The 12,859-nt window shown below is 43.8% G+C and overlaps 1 protein-coding gene across 5 annotated transcripts in view; it reads right to left on the bottom strand.

Moving 5' to 3' along the window:
- Nucleotides 1-12,621, bottom strand: part of DCLK2 (doublecortin like kinase 2) — an 80,025-nt gene extending 67,404 nt beyond the window's left edge. For 3 of the 5 annotated variants that reach the window (XR_010439901.1, XM_064711248.1, XM_064711249.1), the window contains exon 1: nt 11,677-12,619. Coding sequence is in view for 3 of the 5 variants with exons in the window: in XM_064711248.1 (XP_064567318.1) it covers nt 11,677-12,091 (415 nt within the window). In the remaining 2 variants the exon portion in view is untranslated. Of the gene's footprint in view, nt 1-11,676 lie in introns of all 5 variants that reach the window. The other 2 variants (XR_010439902.1, XM_064711247.1) reach the window with 2 other exon arrangements.
- Between the last annotated feature and the right edge of the window lie 238 nt (nt 12,622-12,859).

Here is a 12,859-nt window from a genome sequence, read left to right as displayed (position 1 = left end):
GACACCTGACAGCAATATGCAAGATGTAATCCATGACAAGGACATCTTTAACTCTGGGTTATTTGTGTAACCCACATCCCTGAGGTGTCACAAAATGACATCCCAAGACATTCCTGAAAGGGCAGAGTATTGCCAGAAGGATAAATGGTAAAGCATTCAAAACTGACAGAATACACCATTGCTCCAGACAGCAGAGCTACCTATATCTTAGAAAGCTTAATCTGTTCTAAAATTAAAGCTACACAGTCAAAGTCACTGGTGGAAGAAACCAAACTCACTTCTAACATGCACAGCAAGAGGAGCAAAGAGTAAAACATGCATCTAGAGGACAGAATTGCAAGAGTTACAAAATGCATGCCTACATTTAGATACATTTAGAAAACTTTTAAACAACACTTTCGCATTCTGAACTCCAGTTTGGAGAGCTGATTTATCTTAGAATTTGGAGAGCTTCTTCTAAAAGCAAGGTACTAAACTACTTTCAAAGCCCTGAAGAATTACCATGAGCTGAAAGATTTCCTTGTTTCTTTTCCAATACTAATTACACTGCTTTGTAATTTATCTTCTATTTAGACCTTCTTGAAAGTCTACTTGTTGTATTTGAAAGAACACAGATTATAATTAAGCAAGTTAACAATTACTTTGTTTGGGAAATTCTGGCAGCCAGTTCTGCCTCCACAAACATCACTGGGGACTGTATTCCACTCAGGTACTGGGAAACTGGGGTGAAGTCCTGCGGATGCCACTGCCTTTCCTGTAGTCTTCCTCTTCACTCATCCTCATCACTCCTCCTTATATTCACAGATTAAGTAGTGCAAAAAGCAAACTGATGCAGACAAAACTAGATTTCTCCTCCTTTCCCAAAAACTTAGCTAAGAGAAAGGAGGTGTTTTCAGCACACAAACTCATTGACAAAGAGCTGCATGCTGCACACTAGCACCAACCTACAGGTAGGAGAAAAAGAACCCCAAACTCCACTCAGCTTTGTAAGGACTGTAGTGTCTAGAAGCTTATGCTGCCCCAGAACTACATGCTAAATTGTAAGACATCTCCAAGCAATCTGGTCTTATCAAACCTGAGCAAGATATTGGATGAGATGACTTCAGAAAGTCCCTTTCAGACTAAGAGGTCCTATGATTTTAAGGATGTGCACAGCTCTCTTCCAACAGTCGTTTTCATCATCTATCCTGTTATCGCAAAACATTCCAAGATATTCAAGTTTTGAGGCAGCAGCTCAGCTACAATAGAAAGCAAAGGTTTCCCCCTGCACAGCCTCTAACACAAGAGTCAAAGGACTGTGCTTGTTGTCTGGACAGTTGCCAGTATGTCTGTCTCCAAAGTCAGTGCTGCCAAAGGAGAGGCACCTCAAGAAGCTGGCAGTGGTCACACTCAGTGGGACAGAAGAGGCAAAATCAGAAGGCTAAAATAAAACTCATGGATTGACATAGAGACAGTTTAATAGGGAAAGCAAAAGCCACAGGGGCAAACCAAGATAAACAAGGGACTCATTCACACTTCTCAAGGACAGGCAGGTGTTCAGCCTCCTCCAGGAAAGCCAGGCTCCATCATGGTAATGGGTGGCTTGGGAAGCCACATGCTTTAACTCTGAACTTTCCTCCTCTTCTTCCTTCTTTCCCCAGATTTATAAGCTGAGGGTGATGTCATATGGTCTGGAATATCACTTGGGCCAGTTGGGGTCAGCTGTCCCAGCTGTGTCACCTCCCAGTGTCATTTACCCCCGGCCCACTCACTGGTGGGATGGTGTGAGCAGCCAAAAAGGCCTTGGCTCTGTGCAAGCCCTGCTCAGCAGGAACAAAAACATCCCCCTGTTATCAACACTGATTCAAAAACAAATACAAAACATAGCCCACGCCAGCTACCATGAACAAAATTAACTCTATCCCAGCCAAAGCTCTGGGGACCATCTGTCCAGCTTTTGCACAAAAGAGCTTTAAATAAATTGTACAAAGTACCTCAAAATTCACCATCATTGAGAATGCTCAAAATTATCCTTTCTGACTCAAAACCAATGTACTTCCTAGACCATTAAAAAAAAAAAAAAAAGCAAAAAAAACCCCAAAAATGCACAAAAATAAGATAATTCAAAGTTAAATCTCAGCTGAAATTTAAATTAACAAAGTTAAAAAAAAAATAAAAATTAAAGCTACTCAGAAACAGTCTCAAACTTGAAGTGAATTAATTGCTTTACATAAAGTAAAGGTAGAGGACAAAAGGCCCCTTTGCTTAAGGATTTATCATAGCAAAGTTTCAATAGACAGGCTGGCTTTGTCTTTTACAGAGTCATAATCATAAATAGAGCATCTTCTTTGTACTGTCATGGAATGTGATCTATTATCTGTCACAGCTGTACTACAGTACCCTATAGGGTAGCAGAAATTGTACTTCTATAAAATTTTCAGTCAATATTAATCCAAAAGGATCTATATTTCTTTAAAATAGCAGTGTAAGACTTTCTGTTTCCTACTACTTCCCTTACTTGATGCATGAATAAAACAATTGCTTGATTATCTCAGCGTTGTGATGCAGATTTCTTCTTGTAACTTCTTTTTCTTTAAGCAGAGGCCACAGTAACAAATGTCAGGAAGTGCCTTCAAGTTCAAACAATGTAATAACTAAAAAGAAAGAATTTCAATTTATTTGTTTCAGCTGCATTTAGCCAAGCCTGAAGTTGAAACACAAACTATTTTACCTTTAAAAAAAAAGATAAAATCTGCCAAAATGAATTGAAAATTTCCTATAGTTGGCAGATACAGGAAAGTCTAATTACTTACAAATATAGTATATTACAGATTGTTTAGTAAGTGCTTTAAAGTCCATGCCTGCTTTTATATACCAGACATATAAATAAAGTTAAGTAACACAAGTTTTGCATGGAAAACAGATTTTAGTACTACACCTGCGAGGCAGGCACATATGGCAAGACCAGAGTAAGGGCTGCAAGTGAGAAAACACATTCACTGAGTGATTTTCTTGTTTCATGACTTAAAGGATAAAGTTTGGAAATTATTACTTAAATCTCTAATTATTTTACCTCAGCCAGGACTTCCCCCACGGTTTCTAAATTCTATTTAAAATACAAAAAACCCAAGAAGCAGTATCATTAGGAAGCCAGTTGCTTCTCTCTGGATAAAGAATGGTTTTCTAGGAATGAGTTAAACATTTATTTGTTTGACAGGGCTATAAATTCACTATCTACCAGATGAAAATATGAAAGGAAAAAAAAAAGGCAGGAATTACTTAAATAATAACTATAAAGTTAACTCCAGGAAACTTTCCTACAGAATGGTGTATTTAAAAAGCACACCTGAGAAAACACCATCACTTGACAAGCACAACAAAGCAAGCACAACAAAGGTGTGCTATTGTTTAAATTACTGTAGTTATCCTCCAAAGTAAAAAATGCCCTTATGTATGTCAGTTTGGAAGAATTATCATATCATTTGTAGAAGTATTATCTGCTTTTTACATTAATTTTTTGTAGGTAAGAACCTGAAAATATATATATACCATATATATACACCATATTTGCTCACAGCTTTCATGTATGACCCGATTTTAAATCTGTTTGGGATCAATTCATGTATAAGTACACACTTCTGATAATCTCCACAATCTTTCAGAAAACTAATATATGTAAAATATAACACATAATACTTGATTTTTGAGAGAGTCTAGAATGGTTGAACCAATCAAATTGTTTTTAAAAGTTGTTGAAACTAACAGATAAAAATACAGTTAAAAATCACAAACATAAATAAATTTGAAAGTCAGTTTCACTGACTGTCTCGAATGAGATTTTCCATGGGAATAGCCTAAATGCATATCATCCCAAATAAAAAGGAAGTATTTTATGAGACTGTAGCAGCATTTTGATCAGACTCTAGCATTTTTCTTTTTGCATCTACCAGCCCAAGAAAGCTGACACATCTCCAAAACCAGGCATAAATAATAATTCAGATATTTACACTGCTGAGTTCAATATGGTCAATTTTATGGTTTGAAGGTCCACTTTCTATTTATACTCTTGAAAGACTTTAAAGCTAAAGCACAGTAGCTTCAATTAGCAGAGAGTAATAGCAATTACATTATGGAAAGTAAATACCATGTCTCCAGCTCACAACATTGGCATTACCATGAATCAGCTCCCCAGGTTTCAGACCAGAGCATGAGTTTAGTCTCTAACATTGCACTGAGATTTGCAGGTAAAGAAGCACAACAAAGAGTAAGGCAGCAGGAAGATCTATTTAGCAATGTTTTCTCTTTTTCCTTTAGATGCAGAAAAAAATGCAACATTTCCAGACGTAGGTGACATCTGGGACTCGAGCCCAGCCAAACTCTTCCACAGCAGAAAGCTCGACCAGGCTGCAGAGCAGTTTTGGCAGAAGTCTGAAACCTCCATATAAGTTCACAGCATAATTCCAACAGAGTGTATGTACAATCCATCCCATGATTCAGGACAGCACCCAGAGCAAGCTAAAAGTGCCAGCTCTTCCATGAAGAAATCCTGCTACCATCAAAAACTCCTCAATTTGGGCACAGGCTTGCTTAAAAAGAGAAACATCTCCTGATATTTTGGGTCACAATATAATCAGCAAATGGCATAAGTCTACTTCTGGTTTTCCAAGTCTTATTAACAGTAGAAAATCAGCTGGAAGACATGGAACAGTGCCTATTGACAAGAAAACATTACCTGCCTCTCAATAATTTAGCTGCAGTGAATTAATAACCAGATGCACTATCATGAAACAAGCTGCTGTGTAAGTGGTTTAAGAACAATGTAAAAGGATTCCAGCTTCAGACAGCCACCAGTCTAAACACAACACTTGTCATTCCCTCAGAGGAGGGGAATACAGATGATAAACACAGAAAAAGGAAAAAGAGAAAACAAGACTACATTGGTCAGTCTGACTGACAAATAGCCATAGGTCATCAGCTGCCTAAATACTGGTTTGCTTTCTTAGAAACTCATCCACAAAGTTTTTTATTTGCCATCTATTTCTTCAACACCAATCGTCAGGAACGTGCCTAGCTCACCTTTCAAGATAAAAATGCATGGATTAAGGAGAATAGCATGTACACTTGGTAGATGAGGGGAAGGCTGTAGATGTCTATCCAGGGTCTAGATAGACTTCAGTAAAGTGTTTGACACCATCTGCCACAGCATCCTCCTAGAAAAATTGAGTGCTTGAAGCTTGGGTGGGTGGACTCTTCAATGGGTAAAAATCTGGCAGGATGGCTGGGCGCAGAGTGCTCTGGAGAATGGAGATAAATCCATCGGGCAGCTGGTCACCAGTGGTGTCCCCAGGGCTCCACCTGGGGCTGGTCCTGTTTAACATCTTTGTGGATGGTCTGGACACGGGGATCAAGTGCACCCTCAGTAATTGTGCAGAAGACACTGAGCTATGTGCTCAGGGGATGGAAGGCTCTGCTGGAGACCTGGACAGCCTCCATCAGTGGGCTGAGGACACAGCTGCAGGAAGCTCAAGAAGGTGAAGTGTCAGGTTCTGCACCTGAGCCATGCAGTGATAGAGGCTGGGTGAGGAATGGCTGGGGACAGAAAGGGACACCTGGGGTGCTGGCTGACAGCAGCTGAACCTGAGCCAGCGTGCCCATGTGGCCAAGAGGGCTGACGGCACCCTGGCCTGGATCAGCCAGCAGGACAGAGAAGTGGCTGTTCCCCTGCACTGGGCACTGGTGAGGCCACACCTCGAGCGCTGTGTCCAGTTCTGGGCCTCTCGCTTCAAAAAGGACATTGAGGAGCTGCAGAGTGTCCAGGGAAGAGAAACAAGGCTCATGAAGGGTCTGTAAAACATGTCTTATGGGGAATGGCTGAGGGAGCTGGGTTTGTTTAGTCAGGAGAAGAGTAGGCTCATGGCTGTCTACAACTCCCTGAAAGAGGGTTGGATGGAGGTGGACGGGATGCCATGCCCACAGTAAGAGGAATAGAGGAAATGGCCTTAAACTGAGACAGGCAAAATTCAGAGGAGATATTAGAAAAAAATCTTCTCACTATTAGGGTGAGAATATTAGGCATTGGAATAGGTTCCTCGGGCAGGTGGGGCAGTCACCATCCTCAAAGTGTTTAAGAGGCATTTGTATCTGCTGATAAGGTTAAATGGTTTAGGGGTTACAGTGGCAGTGCTGGGTGGATGGTTGGACTGGAAGATGTCAAAAGTCTCTTTCAACCCTGATTATTTTATACCTCTATATGAACTATTCTAAATTCAGCCATGCAATATTAGATACCATGCAATACCAACAAAAAAAGTAGGATGCATCCTGCCCTTTTGCACCACAAGTGTGATACATGCAGTTTTGAGGGAACAAAGCTGCCTCACCATTTGGGGTTCTTCACAGCACAAGTTTTGTGAGCCAAACCTCACTGCTAAGCATTTAACAAATAGCCTAGAAATATTCAGACCTTTTGTCCTTAACAAATAGAAACTACTAAAGAAATATTTACAGATATTTACTTTTCCCTAGCGCTAGGTTAGAAACCAACTGTTTCCAACCTAATGCATGTCACATATGCACATGTTGCAAACAACAAAAGGAATTAATTAAGTGTGCAACACTCAAAAATCCTCAGTAGGGATATTTGAAACAAAAGTATCTGAATAAAATTTTCTGGCTTGCTTTTTGCAAGAGTAATAAGCACTGTCTCCTGAAAGTCACATAAAGGATCACTTTTTAAATGGCACTCTGCATAACAGAGAATGGTACAGCTGACAGGTAAAAACATCCCTAGGGAAGGAAAACAGTTTCCATATTTTTGAGGCATGTGTTCCCCTGTGAATCCCATAGGACAGGGCAGGTATCTACACAGATTTCACCTATTCACCTTATGTTCCTTGGCTTCTTTGGGTGCAACTCTTTAGCTTCAAAGCCACCAAAAGCTGCTTATTTAGCACAGCAAGGTAGTTATTAAGGCTACTGACCTTCTTTCTAACTTTAGGAAACTCACCAGAGTACCCTTTCCGTGTTCTGTAACACAAAGCCAAGCAGATTTCCGGAACAGCGTATTTACAGCATATATGACTGATCTAAAAATAAAACAACCCCTTTTATGAAGGACTGGGATATTTCAATTTCTCTTTCCTTCCTTACTTTGAGCAACTTCCCTCCTCATCAGTTTCGTACAATTCACTTTCATATCACCTTTAATAACCCTGTATAAGTCATGATCTTTCCTCATCCACAGCACTCAGAATTCCCCATGCAGTTTTTAAAACCTGGGACAACTGGGATTTTAGCAGATGACTGCTATTAGTTCTCTTTTGATTTGATTTAGACATTAAGATGTGTAGATTACAGCTTCCTACAGGCTTTCACAGAACAGCTGAGATTGGAAGAGACCTCTGGAAGTTCAGCCCCCTGCTCAGGCAGGGTAAAAGCTCTCGGAAGACAGTCAATGCCACCTGGTATCAAACACACCTGACACCATGTGCCTTCTTCACAGAAACTTAAAAACCCTTTTCAGGTAAATTAGAATGTCCCCATCCATGAAACTAGGAGATAGATGGTGATGGGACTGTTTTATTTTACTTGGATGAAGTGAACTAAGAATTACTTCTGCATTTCACATCCACACCCCATTGCTCCAGAACTGTGTCAGTACAGTGATTTGAACATGTATTTGGAAGAATATGCTCTCAGTGTTTTTTAATCCTTCTTTCATCCTCCTTTTTTACCCTTCTTTGTTCAAGTTATTACATTTGTGTCTTGTTTTTTAAAGTGCTACAGCTTCTGGCTCTATCACAGGAGGGTAATCATACCTTTTGAAATGAGCAAAAATACAAACCGCCTAATTAATTGGTGTTGCCATCTGCTTGCCCTGACAAGAGAAAAGATATTCTTGACCTAATACAACAGTGCACATCAACCAAAGTCACAGGCACTTTACGCAGGATTAAAATGTAATATGCAGTAACAACTATGGTCTAAGGCAGAAAAAACTTGGATTGTTCAACACCTCATTTCAAAACACATTCTCTTACTCTGTGTTAATGAGGCAGAGCTCTGTAAATCAGATATTGCCCTGTGCTACGTGTCCTGGCCATGCATAAGGACTGTCCTGCCTCAAACCTTCCCACCTCCTGCCCAAGGACTTCCCTACAGATGCCAGTCGATTGTGTGCACAACCATGCAGACAAAACTCCTGACATTTTATAAAGGACTATATTAATTAAGCATTGTTGCTGAACGAACAAAGACTCTCAGCCATTTTTCTAGGGAACTAGGATTCCTATTAGATGCAAAACAAATGGAACTTCTCTTTCCAGGAATAAATTCTACACTTGCTTTCATCTCCCAAAATCCAACAATACCTCCCAGCTTTGCAGCAGACCTGTACAGTCGGGATTCTCCATGTCCTTCATTAACAAGGCAATGAAAACAAAGAGACAGAGCACAACCAACATCCACATAAAACACATAGCTCAGGAGCTCTATGTAATAGAGCTGCACAGCTCTATTACCCTGGCATCATGCTTTAGGAAGCCTATATTTTCAAGGGAAACTGAAGGAAATAGACAAACACTTAAATAGCTAACTCTGGTAGAAAATAAAAATTAATCTAATTTTAAATATTTTATATTGGAAGGCAAGCATAAAATTACACGTGGAATGGTGTATTCTAAAATAAAAAGTAGTGTTATGTCTGAGACTAAAGCTGGAAAAAAGAACACCATAAGAAAGCATAATAGTCCCAGCCCCCACCTCCTCTCTGGATCTGCCTGCTCAAACAGATCTGAAGCAGACAATGAAATTCCTCCCATTTTAACAAAACAGTGAAAACTGTCAAACTCATAATGTTTCCTAATCTACAGGGGCTGAGAATATAAATTATATTTGCCTTAGGCTGGTCCAGCAGAGCATGCTTTTTTGATTGTCATATCCAGTTAAGAAAAGCAATATGCTTCATAAAATGGAGCTTCTATTTTTGACTAATAAACATGATCTGGTGCAATTTTTAACTGGCTCAACCCAGAACAGTAAAATTTCATATCCTCAGTATGTCCATGCACCAGCTCTTTTTCTCTTAAAATGACAAGCAATAAAACAGAATGCCAAATACAGCCAAACTCAAAAAACCCAACATTTATCAGTGACTCAGCTCAGTATGATGCAGAATTTGATGTTGCCAGCTTTCATATCCCAGATAGATAAACAGCAAGTAAGCCTTAAAGAGCTTGCCCTGCACTGGGACACGTCACTGTCCAAGAGCTACACACACATAGGCTGGAGCTGAGGGAGGCTTAATGCAGATCTTGCTGGCTTGGCAAGGTTTGCAGAGCACTCACCTTCTGCTCACTGCAGAGATCTGCCACTACTGAACCTGAACTGCTGTGACTCCATGTCCCAGTTCAGGAGCACTGGGAAGGTGCCAAGAGAGCAGCGAGCTCGGTATTGCATCACGCAGCCATGGCCCGTCCAGTGCTCAGCCTGCGGCTGGCACACACCACAGCACTTCAGTTTTATTTTCCTTTCCGAAAACATTGAAATACAGCAAAATACCACTCAAAACTACTTCTGGTGCTTCTGCAGTTCAAGCTTTAGGTCAACACCAATGTTGGAGCATTTACTCGAGAGCAGAAATTCAAGCTTGCTGTGCTGTAACCATGAGAAATAAAGAACCCAAATCAAATCTCTTCCAGCACCTCAAGAACAAAACAGCTGGCAAAAAAACACAAATCATTTCAAGGAATGACAGATTCACTACTTGTTGGCTGTCCTTTCCTTCCTCTACATACTTTTCTTTCTCTGTGTGATTAGTCTTACACTGGTGAAGTTTTTAGCATGCTTACTGGAGAACATACTAATCCAATTATGGTGCTATAGGATTTTCTTAATATTCCTGAGAGTTGTATTGGATAGATGACTAAGTCTTTGGGATTCTTTTTTTCCCCCTTTTATTTCATTGAGAAAGCATGGAAGTGGCATTTTGACTGTGACATTTATTTTGCTTTATTCTTCCAGTAAAGAGCCACATCAAAGGTTACGGTTTCAATGAGTATTTGAAGAGACAAATAGTAAGTTTTGCTTTCAATTATTAATTTACAGTTGCAAGAGTATATATGGCTGTCCAGCAAGTAATTCTGTCTTTGTTTTAAGTCATAAAAGTCTAATATCATTCCTGCTGCAACATTTCAAAAGTCACCCCATGTTATTGCTAGTTTTAATCTCCTTTTACTTCTGTGACCACTTCAGCATACCATATTTTTTTAAGGTGTCTCTAAATTAACCACCAAATCATGACAGTTATTTTACTTACTTAATTTCTTTTATCACCACAGGGTCAGCATTTCACTCTACAACCACTTCATACTCAATCAGTTGTCAGTGTAAAACATGATCTACTATAAGGCTGCAAGTCCTCAGCACTATGGCACTACCAAGAAGTGCCCTTCCATGCACATCTTTTTTGAGGGAGACCCATTTGGCACAGCGAATTCTACAGCCCCCCTAAATTCTACAGCCCCCCCTATTTCTCTTCCATGTTGTGAAGCAGTTGGTCCCTAACTCCCAATGTCCTTACTGGTGGATTAGATAAAGGTCTTCAGGTTCCCTTTCTCATCCAGTTCTGCAGGTGTGATTCAGCACTGCTTTGAAAAGGAAAGCTTCCAAACCAAAGCTCAAAGGACAGGCAGCTGAAGACCTAGGATGCAGGAGGCATTGGGAGGCCTACAAAAAATCCCAGTTCTTTATTAATGCAAACCAGCTACACCTGGCACACAGTCAGAGGGTGGAAGACTGTGGTGGTAGATGATGTATTAAATACCTAATAGAACAATGATCACCTGAAGAGAACAACCATCAAATGCAAATTCATTACAAACCTCTCAGCATGCACCTGTGCATTTGAGAAGGAGGCAATGCTGAGCTCAAACTGTATTTTAGGACATCAGGTAAAAACACTGGGGAATTCTGCTCCTTATTCCAATAATTATCACTCCCCACAAACAAGGGGCATATGTGTCATTCACAAAACAATATTTCTGGTCCCATTTGGAGACAGTCAAGCGCTGCTCTGTTCAGATTTGCAAGGTCTACATAACCTCAGCAGCTAAGTCCCATTATGAAAAGCTACTTAGGAACAACTCTGAAATACATCTGATTCCATAACATGCTTTTGAAAGTCAGGCAAGGTAGATAATTCCCTCTGTTAATATGGACTCTTATCACATTTGAAACTAGGGCATTACACCTGTTAGTTTTAATAAATGGTAGGATATAGATGCCCTTTTTTCACAGCACTGGCGCTTCTTCTCTGAAGGCTGAAGCCACTGTGAGACAACAGTGACACTTGAAGAATTACAGCATTTCCGTCTATTACGAATGGAAGGTAACCAAGAACTTCACAGTTCTTGCAGATGAAAAGAGCACCTGCTGCTTAACTACCATTGGAGTCAAGCCCGGTGCATGCAGATGGCAGCGCTGAAGGTGACGGAAGAAGTGAATGGTCCACACGGGGAAAACGAGGCCCTACCACCCCTCACAACCCCGGCTACTTGCCCTCGCCCTCACGGGTTCTGCGGGCGCCAGTTGTCACAAGGCGACCTCTCCGCTTTGATCCGGGTAGGGACAGGGAAGCTCACCCCAGGGAGTGCCCACAACCCACCACCAGGTCCAGCCGGACCTTGACACCGTCCTCACCTTCCACCAGCTCGTCCAGGCTGGTGAGCTTCTTGCTGCCATCGATAGTGTAGATGGTGCGGACGCCCTGGGGCAGGTTCACGTTGTCCGACAGGGAGCGGGTGAGCTCCACCAGGAGGGCGTCGAAGGAGCGGAAGCGGTCGGGGGAGATGGCGTACACCAAGCCCTTGAAGTACCTGTCCCCGTTGCGGTAGAAGCGGGCTTTGCGCGCCTTCTTCTCGGAGCTGAGCGCCTGCAGGGTGCGGGTGCGGTAGAGGCTGCAGTGCGCGCTGTGCGCCGGGCTGGGCACCAGCCCATTGCCCCGCGGCCCCGCGCCGCCGCCGGACCCGGAGCCTCCGCGCCGCGGCCCGGAGCGCTGCTGCCGCTTGTCCCGCTCCTCGAAGTGCTCCAGCTCGATGCTCCGGCTGCTCGCCATGGGGAGCCGCCTGCCCGCCCTCCCAGCTCTGCTACGAGAGGGCTGCTACGCCCGCCCGCCGCGCTCGCAAGGGCTCGGGCCGCCTAGAAGAGCATCGCGCCCGGCCGCTCTGGCCGGGAGGGCTGCGGCTGAGCGCGGCGCCCGACCTGCCCGGCCAGCGCAGCCCCGGCCCCGCCGCTGCCCGCTGCGGCGCACAAAAGCATCCCTCACGGCCGAGCGCGGCGCCCCCCGGCTACGGGCGCTGCCGGGGGCCGGGCGAGAGGCTCGGAGGAGCCCCGCGGCCGCGCCCCCGCGCCGTGCCCATGCGGGCTCGCACAATGCGCGGGTTCCCGCTCAGCCCCTTCCCCGCTGGCTCCGCCGGGCAGCGGCGGGCCCGGAGCGCCAATTGCCGCAGCGGGGGCAGCAGCACCGCCACTGGCGCGGGGAGCGGGCAGCGTCCGGCTCCCGGCGGGGAAGCAGCCGCAGCGGATCCGGCGGGAGCGGCGCTGGCGGCCCGGCCGGGGAGCGCAGCGGAGCCCGAGCCGGAGCCGAGCGGGAGCGGGCGGGGCTCGGCCGGGCCGGGCGGGAGCGGGGGCGGCGCCAGCTCGGAGCGCGTCCGGCGCGGGGGCGGGAGCGCCGTGGGAAGGGTGGGAGAGGCAGGGAGCGGGCAGCGGGAAGGGAAAGGGGCTCTTGTAGGAAAGGAGAATTCGGAGGCGCAGTTTTCCTATAAGGTAGTGCTGCCCTTCTGGTGGTCCTCCAAGGGCCGCCCACCCCTCAGGCGCACCCGCG

This window comes from Zonotrichia leucophrys, chromosome 4 (assembly GCF_028769735.1).
Source record: "Zonotrichia leucophrys gambelii isolate GWCS_2022_RI chromosome 4, RI_Zleu_2.0, whole genome shotgun sequence".
Taxonomy (NCBI): domain Eukaryota; kingdom Metazoa; phylum Chordata; class Aves; order Passeriformes; family Passerellidae; genus Zonotrichia; species Zonotrichia leucophrys.
The sequence above is the reverse complement of the archived record's forward strand: the minus strand, read 5'-3'. Positions and strand labels throughout refer to the sequence as shown.